General features: G+C 42.0%; 1 protein-coding gene across 2 annotated transcripts in view; it reads right to left on the reverse strand.

The window, feature by feature from the left end:
• Positions 1–24,077, reverse strand: part of DPYSL3 (dihydropyrimidinase like 3) — a 332,011-nt gene that overhangs the window by 59,231 nt on the left and 248,703 nt on the right. For both annotated transcript variants that reach the window (XM_086931567.1, XM_086931568.1), the window contains exon 7: positions 16,751–16,819. In XM_086931567.1, the coding sequence (XP_086787693.1) occupies positions 16,751–16,819 (69 nt within the window). The remainder of the gene's footprint in view (positions 1–16,750; positions 16,820–24,077) is intronic.

Genomic DNA, 24,077 nt, shown 5'->3' on the forward strand with positions numbered 1-24,077 from the left:
ATGTTGTGGTCAATTACACGCCAATATTGCTTTTACAATTTCCTACGGAAATAGCAAAAATCACAGTGAATCAACAGCTTTCCTTATTGGTTGAAGCAAAAAATATTTTTAGCAATCAGGATTCTGTAATTTTTTCGCATGAGTGTATTTATTAAGAGTGTGACAGTCACCCAGAATTAAGGATATCCTCGAGCTAAAACAATATACAAACGTATGAAACAGAGACAACAAGAAATCCTAAAGACTTCGGTGCAGATCTACTAAGATGTTGTATCAGGGTTGCATCACTGTGTGGGAAACTCTAACACATAGATTGTTACTTCATTTTTGGCGTGGTGCCTTCTGCAGCAAGGACAGTAGAGGAAAATCCCTTGACGGATTGTTTTGTGCAGGAAGGTGTCCCTTCCTGCACAGAAACAATCCTGCCATTATCACAGGCACCCTTGTACCATGGTGCAAGGGTGCTTGTGTTGGCACTAAGCAGCCCACAGTGCGCCAGCACTAGGAAACAGCAGAAATGTACATTTGTTAGTAGATATGGAGCATTTATGTTGTTTCCCTTTCACAAATGTATGTAAGTATGCCCCTACGTCTCTTCATAATTCATTATGTTTTCGGGAAGAGCCAGGTTTTGAGGTATTCCTAAACCTGATAAAATTCAGCTTTTTTCAAAGATGTGCAGGTAATTTTTTCCAAAGCTGGGCAGGTGAAATAGAGAACGTGTGGCCTCTCAGCAAAGACTGTTTAAAAGGTAGGACCAAAAAAAGAAGAGAAAGGTTTCTCGATTTGTAAATGACATTTAAGCTAAAAAAAAAGATGAAACAGTTTTCCAGGAAAGATCATTTAGAAGTGTAATCAGCTTTATGGACTAGGCTGAGTGATTTAAAAATAATGTACTCCTTCACGGTAAGAAGGGATGCCAGTGATTATGTTTGGATCAGCTGGGCAGGGGAGGCCATGTATAGGCTGAGGAGCAGAGAGGACAACATTGACCCCTGCAGGAACCTACAAGACAGTGTGTGAACTATGGAGCAGTGAGCTCCAGCAGAGACTTCAAATGTTCCTTTAAACTAGAACTAGATTTGGCCTTCGTCACCGATATCTCTTAGACAGCCTAATAATATAAAGTAGTGTGGCTCACTGGTTAGAGGCGGCAGACCCGAGAGCAGAGGACGGCCCGAGACCAGGGTTCGATTCCCGGCGCGGCAGGTTTCTGGACCAGGGTCAGCGGACTCGATAATTCTCTCGCCTCGGTGCCCACTCTGATCAGCGATCACACTCGGCAACTCTGGGCATTAGCTTGCCTCATCTTCACTAACGGCCCCACCAGACCGCCGGGGATGGCTGGTCTCACCCTGGAGATACCCATTAAGGGACCATCTCTCAGGGAAGCCAGGAAGGGTTTCGCAGCGGTCGAAGCGCCTTGGGACCCTACGGGTAAGTAGTGCGCTATATAAATGCCTATACATTTACATACATTTACATTTACAATATTTGATCATTAATTGTTTCAAAGGCCACTGAGAGGTCCAATAAAATCAGTGCTGCAGAAAGGCTGGCATCTGGGTACCACTGCAGATCGTGTAATGTTGAGATCGCCACTACCTCTGTGATGTCTCCTGGGCAAAAAACAACTTGGAGAGAAAGCAGCTGATTATAGGACTCGACAAAAACAGAAGTCTGACGAAAGACTGTTTCTCCAGTAGTTTAGCTTGTTTAAGCAGCTGAGATATAGGGTAATAATTGGACAAAACATTAAGGTCTGGAGGGACTTTCTTCCACAGGGGTGGTGACAACTGCAAGTCTGAATTTAAAAGGAACCTTTGCTACTGACAAGAATGCACTGAGGGGCATCAGTGAGATTAAGGGGGTGTAAATCTCAAAGTCTCTAACTGAAAAAGCCGCAGGGCAAATGTTTGAGATGACCAAGGTTTGGGATGGACTTTTCTCATGAGGATCAGAGTCAGTATGGATTTGCTTTAGGTGGGCCTCTGAGGCTAATTTAGAATTTGGCGGACAAGTTTTCTGTTGCAACGGTGACAGATTATCCTGGCCACCAAATTCAAGATCCCTCAGTCCGTTTTTTTGTTGGGAAGACTACTAATTTAACACTGACAAAGTAAAATTAGTACTGGTGTTTGCATCACAGCGCTAAAATGTATTAGGCACACATAACAGCAATCCAGGGACCACCCGATACGAGGCATCCAACAAGGCTGACTACATGTCTCAAAAGCAGCCAGATCGCTTTTGGCTTACTTTGGCATAGTGACTAGAGCGCTGTGCAGAGCTGCTGCACACATGACACAGATTTCAGCAGGCCTGGTGGGCGGGGTGAACACTGGCGTTTTCAAGATGTTTTGCTTTACAGTAAAGTCAGGGCGGACTTGCATCAATCGGCCCACTGCTAAGCGTCTTTACAGGCTTTCTGTGCAGACCATGTGGTCAGCGACGCGTGGTCCGGTGAAGGAGAACAACACCTCGTTCGATATCCGGATGGGGCACTGTCTGCAGCCCTCACGTGGATCTGATGGTGCTTGCCTTCAGTCGCTATTTTAAATTCCAGCAAGGCACCCCAGACCGCGGTTATCACACACAGCAGAGGATGACTGCAGACGGCACCAGGCAGCTTGGTATATTTTTTAATGAGCTACTGTGGTCCTCATTGTTGGCATGGTGTTGTTGCCCCTGCGTCGCAAGTCCTGAAAAACCCCTTGGCAGCTGGCAGTGGCCCAGAAACATAAATTTGGTCCCATACAGCTAGGCTGGCCATAGAACTACCAGCCACAACCTCTGAGTAGCCAAGGAGGACGCTGAGAGCAGATCATTATGCACCAAAGGCAAAAAGCAGAAGTTCCTGCCGAGTGCTGAAACCAACATAATAGCAATGGAGCCACTTTTTTGCATCCAAATAAAGTAAAATTCAATACATCGCCTTGTTCAGTCAGGTCTGAGCGAGCAGGCACATCTGACTCCTGAGTGTGCACCCACGGCGCCTGCAGGGTATGGAATGCCTGCCTCTGGGTCAAAGAGAGAGTCTGAGAGCTCTAATACAGTGGACACAGAGTTAAGTTGGGTGTTTTGGAGTTTACCAACAACTGTGGACACATTTTAACCCTTCTGTGGCAGGGCTGGCCTGACACCACCAGTCCTGCCCAGTGCCACACAGGGCGGCTAGTTGTGTCCTTATGAAATGATGCTCCGTCCATGCCTTGAACTTCAACACAAACTGCAATGATATATGCAACATGTCCAAAGGGTCGCCATTGTTACTGCAAGGCAAGCCCCTACCTCCATAAATCTCCCTCATTGGTCGACACAGAGGTCAACCTTCACCTGAGTGGAAGTGTGATAGACTTACACGCAAGGCAATGCATGCCTTCAAGGAGCTTCCCATCCCTCTTGAGGATCACCACTCTCAAGACCTCATGACCTAACTGGTCACTTGATCACTCCAGATAGTGTCCTGCAGCTCTAGTTGCAGCTCTAGTAGTCCACTGTGCTGCGTCCTAAGCCATGCCCAGCAGCGTGACTGTAGGGCGGGTGCTTCTTTCTGATCATGAGGTTAGGTCCACAGTCACTGAGCAGGGATATAAATCTGCTTCATGTACCAGGCCTCCATTTATGGGAGACCGGAGTATTGGCTCATATGGAGAGCCGAATGCCTCCAGCCCTGCTGTCCAGAGTGGAGAAAGCATCAGTGGGGGAAGTGAACCCCGGGCTGTTGGAGAGAGGTGTCTGATTGCACAGTCTGTGGGTGGATCCAGAGGACAACATGCACGACTGTGAGTTTCACAGTGCTTCATTGGATACAAAGAAGCAGGAGCAGGCCAATCAATGATTTTTGACTAACCATTATTTGCATGTTTTTGTCACGTTTGCTGTTTGGCATGTTGATCATGTAGTCCTTTTTATTTGTCGATATTGTGTATGCTACCAGGTACCTCCATGTCATATGTGACTCCTTCGATTAGTTCTAGCTTTTCAGTCTACGAAAGCTGCATTCTGGGACTTGTAGTTTCTCTTTTATCTTTGTAGGCATAGCATTGGCAGAAAAACCACGGTAGGAAGAGTGCTGCTGGTTAAAAGCCCAGGATTGACTGATGGTGTCCAACCCTTCTGAGATGCTTCATCAGGAACTGGAATCTGGGTATATTGCTGATTTGATTGCTCTGCACCCTCTCCCATTTTGGTAGTCAGTTAGGCTAAAGGAGGATCTGTATGTTAAGCATTCCATGGCTGGCTTACATTGGTGCTATTTTAACTAATTGGGCCGACCTGAGTTCTTCACTAACCCAGAAGGCAAAGCGAGAAGGGATATCCCATGGCTTAAACAAGCATTTAATGAAAGGGCAGCTGTAATATGGGAAGCTGTGGTGCTTATTAAACCTGATTTGTTACTGGAGCTGTCTAATCATCACTGAAGGCTCTTGACATATTTCAGGTTTAATATTTTTTACCAGCTTTTATTCCTCAAGGAATCCTGGTGTAAAGTCTCATATCTTTCGCCTTGCCTTTGTGACAGTGTCTCTCGCCCTGAATCTCTCTATATTGTCATGTTATGCACTGGGTTTAACCATCTGTGTTTTACATTTTTTCATCCACTCCTTCTGCCTTTGAATTTTATGCAAGTTAGGCCGGTCTATCTTTTTTTGCAGATGTTAAATTCACCTACCATCTGTTTTTATCTGACTCCTTTTTATCTAGGGTTTTCAATGGGAGGGGATCGCTTGCATCAATTCTTCTTTTCAACCCTTTCCATGCGGCCGCGATTCCCCGGGTGTGCTGTAAACAACACGAACAGGGGCGGGCTGTGACGAACCCCAGCCGTCATCAGCACACGAGCACCATAGTGCATGACGGCTGGGGTTCGTCATCAGCATGGAAGGGGTTAAACAAGTTTTCTCTTTTATTGGTCTTTATATTGATGGGACCTTTTTGGACTTATTATCAACACTTTGCTGTCTTCTGTTTCATCAGTTGTTTTATGACTTGCAATGGAGTTCGAGCCCTGTGAAAGATTCCTATGTTATGTATTTTAATGTATATTAAATGTATACTTTTATGATTTTCAAGAAAAATCGAATAACATTTTTCTACTACTACTACAAATGACTTTGTCTCACATCACATGCATGATAACGCTTGAAGAAGAGAATATTTACGCATCAAATCTCCCTCGGCAGATGGAGAAAATAGTCACATTTTAGCTCCAACTTTCCATGTCTAGCAGCCGGTTTATCAAAGAACTGCCAGAGAGCAGACTTTGAAGTCGAATCCAGTGGGTGGATTGCAAAAGCAAGACTTAGATCTTTAAAACTCCCCAGTCGAGGGAGTGTTTGTGAAGTCCACCACCTTCAACGGTTTCTGTGTGTCAAAAACTCAAATGTACAAAGAACCCAGAGTAAACGCATATCGAGTTTAGGGTAACAAGGTATGGTTGTACCTAAGCGAACCAAGAGACGTGTTTTGTGGAGGGCGAGGAACAGGTGTATATGCATACAGAGAGTGGTTTGCGCGGAAGAATATGTATGCAAGGTGGAATCTAGGAGCGATGGAGGGGACCAGAGTAGACTGGTGGAAAATGCTGTATAATGAGAAATTAAGAGTACCGGAGGAAACAAATGATGAAGGATGCATGAGACTGATGTGACAGTATCACAGCTCTGCCAAGTGTCACACATCATGGGTCAGACTAACAGAAATACTTTTTTGTGAAGGATGGAATGCTTGAATTAATCTCAGCCACTGTTAATTACTCGGTTCGCATCCCAGTTTATCATCTCTCAGCAGTGGGCAGACAACACAGAATAATCCACTGAAATTATATTGTTTATGTTATCAGACCTGTCATCATGAAACCCTTTTTCAGTTAAACATAAGATATCAAGCTAGTGGTCTATTACTTAATCACACACAGAAGTGAGATTTTTACTGCTGAGCAGGAATTGATCAGCTCTCCATGCAGGTAAGATTGAGGCAGCCGAATACCATGGAAAATGAATCGAATGCTGTCCACATAAAGACCTAAATCTACAAGGCACTGGGAAATTTCCTGATTTAAAAACCAGAATGATGGAAAAAATGCAGAAGAAAATCATGCTTGTAGGGTAAGAGGTACTTACCAGCCTTAAGGACAGCGGACATCTTATTTTTGGTCTGCAAAGACACTCAATGATTTCCATCCATCTGAAATGTATGTATTTTAAGAAACTATAGCTCGGCCGTAAAGCTCTTTATGCCTCTTCTGCCACCTCTGTGAGTTTGCATATGAAGCCCTGTTATGAGTCTTCAAGGATCCTCTGTGCCTGATCACCATCATTCCTGAAGGTTCCTCGGTTTCTGAGAGCAAGTATGAGGATTGTGCTTTCTCAGCTGTTACTGCGAAAGACTGGAATACACTTCCCCTTAGTTCACAGTCAATCGGGTACCCTCACTAATTCCCATAAACAATTCAAAACCCATATATTCTGATAATAAAAATTAACCTTTTATTGTTTCATCTGTAAGCAACAAGACAACCTTTCTTTATTCATTCACACTAGAGAAAAATCCACCTTCAGTGGAAATGATCTTGCACAAAAATGCTTTTGCAAGAAATATTGTCAACAAAATCAAATTCTTTTTGTTAGAAATTTTCTCTTGGATTTGAAATTGAGAAACTCATCAAACTTTGTTAACTGGATGAAGACTGTGTAATAGGGGCAACAATTGCAATTTCATCATATTTGTCGGCAAAAGCTTGACCCTTCGCAACCCAACCACAAATGCTTACATTTCAGTGTCTGATCCACATCCAAGCCTGTTTTCTGGCACACCCGTGCCTTCTTTGCTTATTTTGATCATGCTGTACATTGACGTCTCCAGCAGTTATCGTCCCCTGGCTTCACATCATAGGTTACTGTAATCTATATGTTTATCAGAAGAGACAGCGTCCTGTCTCTGCTTCCCATTAGCTCATGGCCCACCCACCGGTGCCAGGGAAGAATCTGGGTTGAATCCATGTTCTAAGCAAAATTTGTGCAGGCAATAGACTTTCACTGGGGATTCTCAAAGTATTTTGTCTTTTAACTAAATGTGGTGACTCTTTTTCTCCAAAATCCTCATGGGTTCTAGAGGTCGGGTCTGCACTGTAAAAATTCCGCTTCTATTTGAATTTTCACTTATTTGTAGCTTGACAAAGCTGTCAGGACTTCTCACTTATATCCTGTCAATAAACTGACAATACACCCCCATGAAATGATTGCATAGAAGCTTCATTCTTATGGTTGCCTCAGTTTTAGCCTGCTCTGATACCATAAATCCTGCTAAATTTCCCACTTTACTCCTAAAATCATACTTCTGTAACACTCGTGATAATCCCTTGAATTATTGACATTTAAGAAATGGTCAATTTTATGGTTTCATTTTCTATGTGTTGTTTCTCCTTGCTCCTTTACCTATAGGCCAGTCTATGCTGGTTGGTGACTGTGCATATATAGGGAGGGCCAGACAGTACTCTGCTTGATGTTGGGGTTTGTGACCTGTAATGGGTGTTGGTAGTGGAAAAGCATGCCTCAGGTGTGCATCATGTCTCATCTAATAGATGGTTAGTGTGCAACAGGAATGCTCATAAAGCACAACTGATGAAGATATCATTTAATCCTATAGCATTATTTAATATAATGTTTCACACCATATCAATTAATCAATCGGAACTTGTAGAGCGTTCTAATCAACCCAAGGGGTATCCAGGCGCCTGCTTGAGGTGGAGCTACTCGAACAGCCAGGTATTGATTCTACTCCTGAAGTCAGCGAGGGTAGTAGATGTTCGGAGGTGGACGGGGAGGTCGTTCCAGGCTTTGGCTGCAAGGTGGGAGAAGGAGTGTCCTTCGGCTTGGGTACGATGGATGTGGGGGAGAGTGGTGAGGGCCAGGGCAGCAGACCGCAGGTGTCTGGTGGGCAGATGGAGGGTCAGACAGTTGTTCAGGTATTCTGGTCCCATGTTATAGAGAGCTTTGTAGGCATGTGTGAGCAGTTTGAAGTGTCTACAGAGGTGGGGTGTGATGTGGGTTTGTCTGGGCAGGTCCGGGATAATTCTTGCTCCAGTCTCCTGGAGTGTTTGGAGGTGATTGAGGAGGAGGGTAGTGGTTCTGGCGTAGCGGGCACTCCTGTGCTCAAGTTGACTGTTGATGAGGGCTTGAATGATGGTTCTACATTCAGTGATAGTTAAGATCCATCTGAAGAATTTCTGGATCATTCTGAGGGTGTTGAAGCAGATGGAGGCAACCAAGTCGATCTGACGTCTCATGGAGAGTTCACCATAGTGATAACATACTTTAATTGGTATACAATCCTTAGACTTGATATGAGCAGGCCTAAGGTAGCAGTAAATGGTGATGGAAGAGACAATACATAGGAACTCCAATTTAGAGAATAGAAAGTGCAAAAAGAGGGAGTACTGTGTATAAAGAGGGAAAGTAAACGAGAGCTGAGGAGCCAGATGGGTGAAAGAGCGGGGATGGGTGGAAGCACCATTAGACTAAAGTGAGGTGAGCAGGAGCTGGGAAGCTGGGCAAAGCCTAATAGGATGCAGATTATACATGAGAATAGTCAAAAGTAGGAGCAAGCCCACAAACTCAGATGAAGACAGTATTGAGGTGACAACATTTATGAGAGTCAGGAAAAGGAAGCCATCATAGAAGTGTAAGTTTCGGTGTCATTGAATCACGAAATGGAGCTTGTAGTAAAGGTGAACTGCAGAGTTAAAGATAGATTGGATTGGAAGAAGAACACAGGACGATAGGGGAATGAACAGAAAGGAGCAGTAATCTTTTTGAGCAAGTTAGAGGAGTAGTTCGATTTTGGAAGTGTGAAAGGGCTTAGTTAAAGTATGTTAAACAATTCAAAGTGACAGACGAGATCAACAGATGAAATATGCCATGAGAATGAAAGAGGAGGAATAAAAGCGTCAGCAACAAAGCAGAGGTTGAAAGTGGGAGCATAGAGGGAAGAGAAAGATGCCCAAAAGTGATTTCCTCCAAGAAGACATTGGGTGTGGTGTGATTACGTCCCATGAGCATAAATCGGGGGGGGGGGGGCAAAGGACAGTATAATCCGAATGGCTGAGTGTAGTCAAACTTCCCTATACCATAACGGCTGATTAAGGAGGTGCAATAGATTTCAGTGCCATTTCAGGTGGAAACCTCTTGATGAATGTGTGACTTCAGGGGGTACCTATTTGCCACTAGATCACGAAGAGCTAAAACCCAAGAATTCGTATCCTTATTCATATCCTACGTGGAGATGGGCAATTTACTTTCTTACACAAGTGTGTGTGTGTGTGTTTGTGTACCAGGCATCTTTAAGAATTAGGGATCCCCTGTATCCTAATTCCCCTGACCCTTGTTTGGCACTAGTATGGGCAGAAACACGTTGGCTTAGTACAGATGAGTTGGTCATTTAGGCTAAGTATTATCCACCCTGGTGTACTTTTTAAAGTTTACTGGAGACACCCACTATGAATGGTATTTCCTTATTCTATCTGGAGCCCTTCTTTATCCAGTGGTTATATTATAAAGAACTCCCTCATACTGAGGTTCAGTCCATCCTGGTAGTCTCATCTTACCAGTTTGGGATGAGGATCCCATGATGAAGCATGCCGCAAGATGTGGGAGAGGCTTCCTCATCCAGTATAACTGGCATATTAAAGTGTACTATGGCGTAGGTAGGGTGGTGCCCAAGCTGGGGACCACCTATATCACTATCACTTCTTTGTCCGTTGAAACCTCATAGTAAAGCAGCAGTCACAAGACTGAACATTTTAATATAAATATTCTGTTTGCAATGCTCAAGGCACTGGGAGAAGGAAATCAGGCGACTAAATCTATTGTTCCTTTGTCACAAGGCTATATATTCTCACAGTCAGTCAGTAAAAATGGAAGACTACCTGTCAACAAGGCAAAAGAAACAGCCAATAAGGCAAGACTAAGTGAAAATGAGCAAAATATGCTTTCCAGGGATGAAAGAATGTCCGTCAATGAGACAAGCTTGTCTACGAACAGAAAAAACAGCCTGCCAATTAGTGAATTCAACTTGCTAATGGGGACGACAACCTTGTAATTTTAGAAACCTACTTGCCAAAAACAAAAAACTGTCGGTCAATATGAGGAAGATGGACTGACTTGAATGAAAATGCCTGCCAACAGGGGAAGGTTATTGGATAATGAGTAGTGATTACCCACTAATAAAATAAATTGTTCTTCCAATGAGGTAAAAGCTGCCTGCCAGTTTAGATAACTGTTCTGCTAGGAAAGGAAGATCATCTGACAATGAGGACAAGCTACCTGACAACAGGGACAAACAGCTTGACAAGTAAGAAAATGTGGTTGTTAACATAGCAAAAGTACCAGTTTGAAAGGGAAGATGACAAGATAATCTGAGGATGCAATTCACAGATAGGACAAGCCAATCCTCAAACCAGAAAACATTAACTGAAATGAGGTAGCACTGTCTACCAAAAGGGAAAGCTGTCTTGCTAATGAGTTGAGACTGCTGTTAACATTTAATACATGGAGATGATTGCTAAATAGAGAACAGTGACTAAATTCTCCTAAGTTAGTATCAACACACTTCTGAAATACATTCACATGGAGATGAAAGACAGGTCATGGATCAAAACCGTAGAGGTTACGGAAGGCTACGAGCCTCACAAAACAAATATTGCACTTATTTCAGACAATATGGTATGTGCACATACATCTGTACACATAGTACAGATGTATGTACACACACCATATTGTCTGAAATAAGTACAGATGTATGTGCACATACCATATTGTCTGAAATAAGTGCAATATTTGTTTTGACTATCAAGTGTACATTCCGAATCAAAATGTTTTTGAATAAGTTCCAAAACTTTGATGGTCTCTGTAAAATTAAGAGATAGAGTAATCTATGTTCAAGACATAAATCGATTGAGAGATTGGTGTCTTTTGTTAGATACTTTACACAGGTTATCTGTAAATATTGTATGAAAAAATGGTTGGTATGACACAAGAGTAACTATCTACATTGTGTTCCCCTAGGGGTCATTGGTTTTAAAAAAAATGCAGATTGTACTGTCCTGAAGATGGTCTTATGGATTCATACGACAGAAGACCGAAACATCGACCGCATTATTCAACTCCTGATGTATTAATATACATTAAGTGACTAGGGTATTGAGTGAAAACACTGGTAATTTTTATGATTTTGTTAGGAGAGGAATTTTACTTATGAAATTGAGGATAAATTAAGTTGTACCTTTTTCATCTGTATGCATTTATTTTCAACCTTAGTGTTGAATGTACCCTATTAATTCTTGAAAACTATAAAGATAATACATTTTTCTAAAGATATTCCAGTGTTTGCGGTTTTTTACTTAATTTTTTGATTTAATCTTCTGTTCATTCAGTGCCTAATATCTGTGATTTTTACATATGGTCTCAAAAAATTTGTTCATATTGCATCTTTGAACTTCTTGAAAATAGGAACTTTTCTTTTCAAACAAAATCCCATGTAGGCAACTTTACAAGATAATACTGCGTCTGACCAAGCCTCCAAGGGTATATTGGGTTTCCCACGTTTGTTTTTAAATATGTGTGGTATTTGTGACATTTATTTTGTGTGAACATTGTTCATGTGTGTTCATGGGGCATATTTTTTAACCAACTATATTACAAGGGGCCCTTTATTTGTACTTTTAAGGGATTTAAAAAACATTTTTAGTGAGTATCTGGTGTTCCATGAAGAAATGTATTATTTCTTAGCTGAATCAATAGAACAGGTGTTCACTTGGGTTCACATTAGACACTTGTTTGCGTTTCTGATACTATTCTACTGAAATGTTGACTGTGCTGCCATGAATTCCAATATTTTAAAGCACATTTTCAATTTCTAGTTCCTATATTCACAAAACGACGTACTTAAAGTGGAGTTGCTCTTAAAGTGTGTGTTACAAATTGCACAAGAAAGCGAACTCTTTGGGGTAAACGCTACATTCTGCTCAATGCAAATCCCAATATTTAGGATTTTTGGCTTAGAAAGAATGTTAGTAAAAATAGTTAGGACTTGCTCTCACTATAAACTCAAGAATTCCGACCTAAACTAGGAAATAAGACTGAGTGCATTTCTTGTAATTTAAATTCCAGGATGTATATGTCTGTAAGCATATGGTTACAGAGGAAAGGGCCTTGAATGCATGTGCAAGTGTCTACATTACTAGGAACCTCAGCAGCATTTGTACTGTCATAACAAATTCTGGTATGCAATTCAAAAAAGTAACCTCTGTAACAGAAACATAGACTATCGAAATGTGCCTCACATTTTCCCAACAGAATTGAATCAATCTCTGAATCAATGGCTATTTTTCTCTCATTTCATGCACCACAGAATCACTGATAAGAGTAAGTGACTGGTGGAGCAGTGGCAAACATCTAACTGACTGAAGCCATGGTGGCAGGGAAGTCTTAATAATGCCGACCAACAGCTCTGCTGGGACTAACTGATCTAAATTAATGTAATGATGACTCTGCTCTGTTGGGGTCGGACTCAGCAGCAGCTACTAGCATAATTATCTCAAAGTACCAAAGCATTTTGCAGTTACAAGCAAGCAATATGTAAAATCACACATTTGCAACTGCAAAACGTACTGGTGCAATATACAAACGTTACTTTTTGAGTCACAAACGTATTTCTGGCTCACTCTAAATCACAAATAGGAGAGGGCAGGAAAGAAATGTTTCCCTCTTATTTGCAGGTCACATTAAAACATATCAGTAGTTTGACCCTACCTTTGCAGTTTCAAACTATTGATTGGATGTCAAAATCTAACTGGGGCGATAACTGATTTGCAAAGGGGAAATTGTCCCCATGAAGAGCAGCCTCTGAGGGAAGCAAACTGTCTTTCAGAAGACAGATACATGCCCCCCCCCCTTTTTTTAAATCTAAATTTTATTGATATCAGTGAAAAACATATTGAAGCATGTAACATTCTTGACATTGTGGGCTGCTAAACAGTCGCTGCCGTCATATTTTCCATAATAGTTCTAAACATTAATGTAGGCAATAATCATGGCTCACAAAAAAACCCACATACAATCAATACCAGTGTCAATAGAGTCATCACAGGTCAATATTAGGACATCGCTCCTAGGGCAGCAATATTGAGAAAAGACATTAGGGGGTTCAAGAGTCGTGTATTGAGTGACATCCTGTGGAGACATGCTGCTTAGTATGTCAGCGCCACAGACAGTGGCGAAGTGTACAAGTGTGAGTCATCATGCCCTCCGGAGGGTGCTGCCAGGGTCACATGCTCCCCTTGATGTCATTCCCTCCATGTGAAAAAATTTTAAAACAAGGAATTGCTTAGATCGCCTTGGCCGCAGGTCTCATGCCACCGCTCTTTTGAAATCCTTGCACTGGCTGTCAATCCGGCAACGCATTAGGTTCAAGGCTCTTACCACTGCGTTTAAAGCCCTTCATGGCATTGGGGCTATTTATTTGCGGAAGAGAGTCGGCTTTCACCATCCATCTAGAGCCTTAAGATCGGCTGCCCTGTCATTGGCCACAGTCCCGGCAATTAGGCGCGTGCGGACCGGGTGCCGGTCCTTTAGATATCTGGCGCCGCGGGCCTGGAATGCTCTGCCACTCGCTCTGAGAAAGTACGAGGACTTAGCTTCTTTCAGGAAAGAGCTAAAAACGTGGCTGTTCGGTCTCTAATCTCTCCTCCGATGCCGGGGTTATGCTATGTTAGGTCTGTCAGCGCCGGGATACTCTGCTTGAGTAGCTGAGCGCTCAATAAAACTCCCGATAACATAACATAACATAACATAACATAACATAACATAACATAACAGATCAAATGTTTGTTTTGTTATGGAATGTGTTTGGTAGAAGGTGATCTACTTTGTGTGCGCCCTTTCCCAGAAAGTAAATACCAATAGAAGCTACAATAGTATGGAAGCCAGGAGTAAGATACATTTTCAGGATTCCATTAGTAGAGTAAAGCTGTACCGTCCAAAAGAGTGTTATGTAAAGGAGAAAGAAAATAATGTTTGAGTTGTAAGTGGTGGACTTTAAAGGCAGATACAGCAAAACATTGTATAGTATATACTTTGATGGAGGGAAAGTACGTTCATTGAATTTTAAAGAAGAATCTGTGTGTAAATATGTTTTATTTGTTAACAAAAATACCATCAATCTGGACAGTAAAGTCAAACAAATGAATACACAACAATGATTAGTAGTAAATAGCTCTGAATGTTTGTGACATGTTAAGGCATCAAAAGAGCAGCGAGTACTAACAAGATAACAAGCAAATCTGAAATTATGATGTTGTGTCAGCAAAGTAAACACAGCAATCTCAATTACCAGCTACCTGTCCATTTACAGTCTAATAAAAGGTCTATTTAATACCTCATCATTAAAAACTTATAAAAATACAAATGACACCCAAAGAACACTACCTCTCTATAAATTGATTATACTTTTTTGAAGAATTGATAAGAAGGTGATTCAGTTGCTAAAGCTATATGTAGCCAGACCTTAAAAGAAGACTGTGTTCCCTTAAGGAACATGGGCTGCCTTTAAAAGATGTTCACACAGAAGGAATGAAAATGCAAGGATATAGTTGTGTGTTCCCTCTCTGGCCTCCATCCCTGTGATTGTACATTTTGTACTTTTAATTAGCATAGCAATCACATTGCAAAATTTAACCCTGTTCACAGATTAGTTGGTTTGCAATTAACACATACTCATTTTTTAATTTAACTGAGCTTAGATTATCAATCAGGCCCGAAGTCACTAAGTCATCTTGCCAAAACTGTCTCCCATTGCCTAAAGCAGAAAATACCATTTGATAGAATGCAGTAGCCGCAAGCAGGTTCATAAACATAGAAAAGTTGGGAGTCGGGTTTAAGAAAATTACAAACCCACACCCACTTCTAATAGGTGGGTATATCCACTCCTTTTGTTTTTTCTGTTTAGATTTGCACCTCAACCATACAGAACTCAAAAACCAGTCGCACGGGTTTTAATCTTGTCGGCTCAAATTAAACAAACCGCTTCTAGTCATAAACGAGACCGGAGGTTCCTGCTGACGCTCGGAATCTCACTCCCACTTCCTTGTTATTGTGATCTAACCGACCCTGGCCATGTCATGCGCGCGCACCGGAAGCGGTGGCCTCAAACAGCAGCTATCAGAACCTTCTCGACTGGGCTGTGCGTTGGGGGAGGAGGGGTTGCAGAGGAGCTGCCCCCCCCCCCATCCCACCCCACACCCTGCAATCTTCTGTTGAAAATTATCTTCGGAACATTGCCAAGCCAAATGCCAAGTACATCACGTGCCTATCTCAGAAACATCAAGAGGTTTAGCAGCAAAATCACATGCAAGGGTTTTTTTCTTCTCTAGATTATGTAATATAAATATGTGATGTAAAGCAGCACAAATACTCGGAGAACTAGAGGGTTTTTTAAGCGCAGCCAGCCTGAGCACCACTTCTCTAATTTTAGCAAAGCGACCTATGCATAAATTAACTCTCCTCTACATTTAAGAAGAGTTTGAAGTACCATTTTCCCAGAGAACAATACCAGCAATTTGTTCACGTTTTAAGATTCTGCAAAGGCTTGGGCGTGACTCTTGAATAGAACTCTAGAAAAATAGTTTAAGATATTTTAAAGTTGCCTTTCTTATCAGTCAGTTATCATAATGGCAGCCCTAGGAAACATTTTAAAGTGCTATTTTCCTATATTTACTGTTTAAAATATGCACCGATCAGGAGAAAAACACCTGCTGTTAGTGATTTTCCTAATTTCTGGAGTGATCGGGGATATTATAATACTGGTCATGCTGATACAAAAGGCCAGGTGTCAACAGTGCCTTTAAGTGATTATCAGCATGCAATACTAACATTTTAAAACACCAAAGTGATAGAGTTTGAATATTAAATCGGTAGATCATATTTTCTCCATTGACTCCAATAGTAGGGAGGGACAATTTTAGGCGAGACGTAGCTAACATAAAGCCAATTTTGGCTATAAATCGGATCTGCTGGCATGTATGCATCAGGACTAACTGAGATATTTATTTGCAGGCAAACGTATGGGTCTGGCTGAAAGGGCAGCAGGGCTGGTGGTGAAGATGTCCGACATGTGCCGGCCTAAGCTCAAGGTCCGTCGAAGGCACTGGCCTTTCAATAATAAATATCCAATCTTGTCCTTAGAACAACATACTTCTGCCAGACTACCAGGTGACTGAATGTTCATCAGCTGAAAGAATCCTACAATCCAGTTCTGGAATCTGTGGAGTGGAGCTATCCTTTTACTGGGAGTTCCAGAATATTGTTAGCAAAGCTGCTCATATTTTCTTTATGTGAAGTTTGATCAGTTTTACAAAGTGATATGCCAGAAACAAATCTCCTAGGGGCAGATTTACAAGCCCTTTGTGCAACTTTTGCGTCACTTTTCCCATGTTAAAAGTGATGCAAAAGGGGCGAGAGGGGCTTGTAAATCTGCCCACTAGTTCCTTCAGCCAGGCCTCAGACCCAGGGGCGTTGCTTCTATTGGTGCAGCAGGTGCAGCGGCACCGATGCCCAGATCCCTAAGTGGCCATTAAACTCTGATAATAGCTGTGTTTACTACCCCCGCAGTAGTCTAAAATTTACATATGCAATTACATTTAAAAAGGAAACACCAAAAGGGCTTCTGGTGTGAGCTTCTTTTGAAAGTTTACCTCCTCTGGCCGACTCAACACATGTCCCTCAGGCCCGGTTATTCCCATCTCTATCATTCGGGCTTGTTCCTAGAAAACAAAGAATAAAAAAACATGTTTTTAGGCCATTGATTTAATCGTCTGTCAGCATTTCTGGAAGCACAACACAAAGAGAGGAAGGGTTGCCAAGCAACAGATAAACATAACCAAACATCAAGGGAACCTGTCTGTTCATCTGCCTTGTGTGCCTTTTGCATCAGTGTAGTGCTAAAGGAAAGTGACTGGGCAGCAACAGAGTGAACAGGAAGCTCAAAGTCCCACAAGAAGCATAGGTCGCGGCACTGGTAGTGCACGCTCTATAATCTCTTTCCTCTGACCCAAAGTTTCAACACTGGTCTCGATGAGGCAATCATCTGCATTCACAAGATGATGCCATTGGACTCTTTGCTGAGACAAAAACATTTTTGTTGTTTCAATTATTTTTATCAAGAAGATTGTCTGTGCCCTATTAGGCAGAATACAGTGGCCAACTGAGTTCACCCAAGCAAAAAAATACCAGAGACCAAATATGTTGTTCAAAGTCATTTAAGGTCACATTTCTACTTGTGGGCTAAGGAAAACCATGCAGATGCATGCCAAACTCATTCAATCATTACACCATGCATCTGAAGATGGGCCAAGGACAAGCAGAAGACTGAGTTTGTGCTTCCCGGCCTCTCTATAAAATGAACATGTAACATTCCAGGTCTGGATTCTATTTTTGAGAAATGAGGGAACAAGGCATAAAAGTAAACACATTTTTGGATATACTTATGTTATATTAAGGATAGAATAAAAACTGGATCACCAGCAGGGCCGGGGCGGGGGGTGCTGCAAAACCGGCACCTATCACCCATAACAGGAGGGTCTCTGCGCAAGGTAGGCACAAGCACTCCAATGGTTGTATTAGACTAGCTCGATTCTGAAGACCACCAGATTAGAAACCCATGAAACTGGCTTGAAAAGTTAACAAGTCATCACTTTCACTAGTTTGAACATGGCCATGGAGCCACAGTAGGTGGAGAGATGTTAACCCAGACCTATAACAGTGATCAAGTGACGCATCTCAGCAGATGTGCCACTTTGTAAAGCTCTGCGCTACCTTATACCTGCGTCAGGTATAATGTATGCAGGGCGGGCGTTCCAACATAAGAAAGTCTTGTAGAAGTGGCACAGTGGAATCTATGAGATTTCACTGTGCCACTCCTATGACTTGACACGTCACAATCCTTGCACCTGCTTCAAGCAGGTGTAAGGTGTGACGCAGGGCCTTTTACATGGGACTCGCCCCGTGTGTAATGACACATTGCTGGAGTTGTGTCCGTTAACTGACACACTCCAGCAATGCGTCATTACTGCTCCAACAGATACATCAGGATTCCTGACGTATCTGTGCAATCCTTGCGACAAGGAGAGCCGTAGTGTAAATACAGTGCTTCCATGGTGTTGCAAGGTTGGCGCAATGAAAACCATTGAATCGCTGTTTTTCCCCACAGATGCAACACTTTTCATAAATGAGGCCCTTAGTATATAAATTAAGGTTGTGAAAATTGAAATTACGAAGATAGATTTGGAAAGGGTTAAGTTCAATATTATATATAGCTACTAGTGTAAGAAATAAGTACAATTACAGATTCAAGGAGTAGAGTGAATGATAAGATAATCAGGGTAAAAGGTAGTTTTGGACTCATTCAAAGAAGAGGCAGTGTGGAAAGTGGGGCGTGTGGCCGGGGCACAAATCTCGAGGGAGAAGGCATTCCCAAGTAGGGGAATAGTTAAGTATTAGGATCTTACTGTGGATGCAGCACTATGTGGTTTAGGGGCACCTAGGAGGTGGTTAGATGCAGACCATAAAGCACTGGGAGACTGCTGTCTTGAACACCAGAGGGAGAGGTCTGTGGCAAGATCAGTATTTGCCATCCAACCTACAGGTGGTGCTGGGATGTGGGTTTGTGTGATGGGAAACTTTCAAAAGCAACCAGTTTGCTCATACCAAAGGCCTTGATGAGTGATGTTGACAGTTTTGAAAAAATGCTGAAGGTGTGCTTCAAAGAAGTTTCAAGGCTGAAGCCTGTCCACAATGGAAATTATAGAGCTAAAAATATCAAGCAATTCTCTTTTTAAAAATGACTCCTGGGACCAGGCAGGGGGTTGGAGACTCATCAGTAGGTGGCCGCTGTTTTGGACACATGCAGAGTGCAGCAGTTAGCAAATTACAGTGACCCATGAAAAAATATAGTTGAGTAGCTTAAGGGGTTGCAGTCAGCTTTCGATGATTGACAAAAAGAAGGAAACTTGAGGAAATGCTTCCCCTTTTTTTCCAAGTAAGATTGTTCAACAACCAAGGCATCCCTCTAAAGTATCTCCATAGTGGGCAGTGGTTACCATCTTGATGACAACCCCAGGGCACCTCACCCTCAGGCCTCATCAATCTTGTGGTATTCTTGTGAAACCTCAACATTGCTTTAGTTAATCAGTCCAACCTTCCTTGCCTCAGGTGCACGATTACTCAAATTGGATTGAGTAAGGGGATACCTCACTTGCTCACTGCTGAACTAGATATGACAAATGTTGGAAACATCGACGAGGTCAATCATTAGATTCTAACAAATCTCAATCAGCATTGTGCGACTTTGAAAGCCAAGTCTCAACTGTTCATTCAGATAGTTCTACATGGTCCTTGAACAGCATTGCAGTGTAACTGCTTTAAGATTACGGGTTTGGAGTTCTGTGTGGTTTCCATGCAGAGCTTCCATTTAAGACTATGTCTACCCCCAATTCCTTAGTGAAATGTAATGAGGAAAATGTTAGATTTTACCATTTTCAGCTCACTTGTGAAATAAGAGACACTGCCCTGTCACTTAGAAATGAGTCTTCGTTACCCTGAAAGGGATATCTCACGCTTAATGGCTAAATGATGCTTCTTTGGATGCAAAAACAACCACAAATGAATTTTGCACGTATGTCGCCTCATTGAGGAGAAGCAGTCTGAATCCTTTGGCAAACTGAGATTAGTGTTCACATCCTGCTTATCTGTGCTGCATACAAGCGGATCACATAGACTGCAAACCAAAAGTGATGGACGAATATGCTGAATCAGGTATTACAAGTAGCAGTTACTCCGGGGAAACTCCTCTCCGTAGTGTTTCGGTCCATTACAACCAAAACACACTATACTAAAGTCAGTCTTGACTAACCAAAAAATGAATGTCCCCCATGAACAGTGATACAGCCAATCTCAATCATGCAATGACAGGACATGCTTCTTTGTTTCCCTCCAGATCTCCAGATAGAGGTGCAAGGATTACCTGTCAACCCAGACAGGTCCGAAAGGAACGTATCAGTTGCCCAGAGTGGGTTGTGGTCCGAGCATGCAGAAGCATGTTCATTCATCAAAGCATACTATGTGGCAAATACCTTAAAATGTTTGTCTGCCAGGTGTAGCAAAGATGCAAGTGATTGTTTGCTGAGCAAATAACAAGCAAAGTCTGATAGACAGTTTATTGAAAGTGTTCACAGTGTACTATAATCACCAGGGTGTCATAGTTCAAGCGTTGCACGTTTCAAATAAATCTGTGAGATAAAGTGTTAGTGTGTGTTCAGAAAACAGGCAGTTAAGTGTCTGCCAAGTTCCCCTTATGGTATGCATGTATATGCCTGCATATGCATGCAGGGAGATGTGTGGCTGCAGTAGCTGCACTGGCAGATGAGCACACAGCAAACCCATCTTTGGAGGCCTGATGGAAGCTGACAATATATCGACAGGAAGGAAGGAAGATGCAAGCCACGATGAAGTAATTGACTGATTGATGAATGAGAAGGTCTGCTGTTTTCTGATTCGCCGTCTGTAAGTGTATGGAGTGGATGAGTGTAAGGAATCGTTGAGTATTTGAATATATCAAGATCTGGTCTCCGAAGGAAGAGTCGCATCACTTGCTGGAGTGGCCCTTGGAACAGATCTATACCCTGTTCTGCCAAACCTGGCATGGGTGGTACCGTGCTGATACCATTCATTATAGGAGGAGTTCTGCTAGGCCAGAGTCAGAACCCTGGAGGAAGTATTAGAAGAGTTGCATCCATTTGGTAGATGGCCAGGCTCAGTGGCGAGACTCAGTACTGGGCAAATTCGCCGAGGCTCTCCGCCTTGTGTGCCCCGGTGTGTGTCAGAGGTCAGAGAGGAGTAGCTGGACCGAGCTCACCAAATTCTGGAGTAAGCAATAAGTGGGCAATGCACAGCAAGTCATAAACAAGGACCTGTAACCCAGTGTACAAATGTAGGCACAATGTGGTTCCCAGTGACCTACAGCCCCAAAGTAGTTGAAGGACACTTCTTTGTGCTATAAATAGAGAGAGTAATGAGATCTCCCTGCTCCTGATGAATTGGAAGTGAATTATGCTACCTCTTAAAAAGGTATGTGAGCTACTAGGGCTGGTCAGAGATTGAGGTACAGAATCACTGTTTATGTGTAGTCTTTAGGGGTGGTGTACCACGTGTTTTTTAGTGTTCTCTGTTTGTGGTAATATGTCAAGGGTTGTTAATAAACCTTGGCGAAAACTAGGGCTCCATAACACTGCTGCTTTGAGTTTACCATTGCATTTCTGCAATAAAGGTACTTGAACAATGATATGTGGGGATATATGGGACCCTAAAAGACAGTCCAAGAAGCTTAGGATCAGATATAACCCGGCTAATTTCAATGATTGCCCAAAGTAACATAACTTGTTAATGGGAGGCAGCTATGAGGGTAGGAGGGTAAGCTTTGGATAAAGAAAGAGAAAAGACTGCTTTCGGCACATGGTTCCCAATTCCAGCTTGAGGGTAAGGGATGCAAAGAGTACACACACAATCAGTGATTGCTCTTAATAGCATTATGGATGGGACCACCACAAAGTGTACCAAAGCTTTGTCCCCATCTCTAACATGGCATTTACATGTGTAAATACCGGGTACATGAAGCTGCAGCTTTCTAATGCATATGCTGTGTGCTTGCAAGCATTAAAAATGACAGGGACAGCCATTTCCCCAAGATGAAGGATTTACCGGTATGTGTGCACTTCTGTGTGTACCGCTGACATAGTTGGGAACAGTGACACATCATACCTGGCATATGGAGGCTCAGTCATGCCATGTCATGACTGACAAAAGTGGTAAAAAGGGCACATCGTAGAATAGCTTGAATCAGTGACCTGGCTGTAGCATGGCATGTCTGCCTTACGAGGAAATGGAGACATCAAGCCTGGCCTATCACATGGAGGAAGTGACGCATCATAGCATGGCTGACACAAAAGGAAATGGGCACTTTATGGTTGGCATATGAGGAAAAAAGCACACGATGGCACAACTAGTGCAAGTGGGGTTGGTGCCCATGATAGCATAGCTGGCTCAAGGGGAAGCGAGGCATATCAAGGCATAAGTAGCATCTGGGTTTATCATTGCATGGCTAGTGCATGGAAACATAGTCAAATCATGAACATTGATCACACATGCCATCATAAATGGCATGTGGGTAAACAGGAACATCACAGCATGTCTGTCATTTGTAGGAACAGGGGTTTCATATGGCATTGATGCATACTTGGATATGACTATATCATGGTATGGATAAAATATGGTGTGGCACCACATTTTATATTGGTGGGCATACAGAGAAACAGCATATTGGTATGAAAGGAACATGGAGGAAACAGGCATGTGTGGCTTACAGCACATCATGGCTGGCACACTTGAAAACAGGGAAACATCTTTCTCTAGCGGGCATATGAGTGAAGTACATGATGGCATAGCATGCATATCAGAAAGAGATACATCAATGCGTGGCTGCCATATATGAGAAGGAGGAACATCAAGGTTAGCATATAGGAGGGGAAGGTACATCATGATATGTATACTATATGGGATAGGGCTATTTAATACCATCAATGGCAGACGACTTGATGGTAGCGAGATGCCTAATGAAGATGACAATCACATATTTGCGGAGAAACACTGTCTATTTTTAGATAAAGGCAAGGTGATACTTGGGAAAGAAGTCAGTTTTATTGCTAGAAATTATAAAGTTATATTATGTCAACTATTGCTTTATTTTCATTGAATAAGAACACTGGCAACAGAAGAACAATGCGAATAGTGTCTGAAAAATATATCCTGACATTTTTAAAATATTTCAAAATGCGATTTGAATGATAACATCTGGTGATTTAAGGACACCTATTGTCGATGTTGTGGGTGGAACCAATTCCTTTGTTATAAAAGCCACTTTCTTAATGTTCGAACAGTTATTTTGGGACTCATGTAAAGGCATTTTATAACCTATACTGATAATTTTCATGGCTTTATAATGGTATGTATACCTACTGTCTCAAAACTATTTGAATAGCTTACCTAGTTTAGGTTATTTTCTTTTCATTCTGTTGTTTTTGGGACTATATTTTCTATGCATTCTGAAACTTAGTCTTGTGATACTTTTTTTATATTGGGATTAAGAAGACTACAGGTCCCAAACCCAATATGTAATATTGTTTGCAATGTCTCATGGGGTCCCTCAATTGAAAACAACCTCGTTAATGAGACTTACTCATGTGCACTTCCCAAATGTACATTGTATTGTTATCAACGCCTTGTAAGCAAACTAAAGTATTGAATCGAATGGAAAATAAGCTTTATTCGATATCACATTGTTAATCATAAAAGCGTATAAAAATATATAGCAGTATCAAATTAAAAACTAAAATACTGAATAAAAACAGGTGGCGTATAGATAAAACAGACAATACATATTCCTTCTGTCAATACCATTTCTACAGCAGCTTCCTCCGCCTAATAACAGTCCATAAAAACCGAAACAGAACAACACATGTATACAAATATGGAAGATATTGCAAGTAAAAAAAACTGGTCAACAGTGCACAAATCTTAGAGGCTTTAACAGGGGCTTGATTAAACAATTCCTCAAATCTGAATAGTACTTACAGATAAAAAAGGTGTGCATGGTACTTTGCATGGATTGTCACAAGAGCATTTCCCTAGTTCATGTGACCAGTTATTTGAGGTTGGAAAACTGGTTAAGCGATGGAAAATGTCCAACCGGAAACATGTCAGAACAAATTTATGCTGAGTATTCTATACATTTTCTAAATAAGGTTCCATACCATATGTCGAAAGAATCAGTTAGTTCTTCAGAACAGAAGTTCGGGAATCTCAGAAGACACCTTCAGTTCCTCAAGTAATGAATTGCAGTCCAACTTTAATGCTTTTCTGGAAATACCATTCAAAATCTCTGGGTGCTCAAAATACTCAGGATGGCCGACA

Source organism: Lissotriton vulgaris, chromosome 7 (genome assembly GCF_964263255.1).
Source record: "Lissotriton vulgaris chromosome 7, aLisVul1.2, whole genome shotgun sequence".
Lineage (NCBI taxonomy): Eukaryota > Metazoa > Chordata > Amphibia > Caudata > Salamandridae > Lissotriton > Lissotriton vulgaris.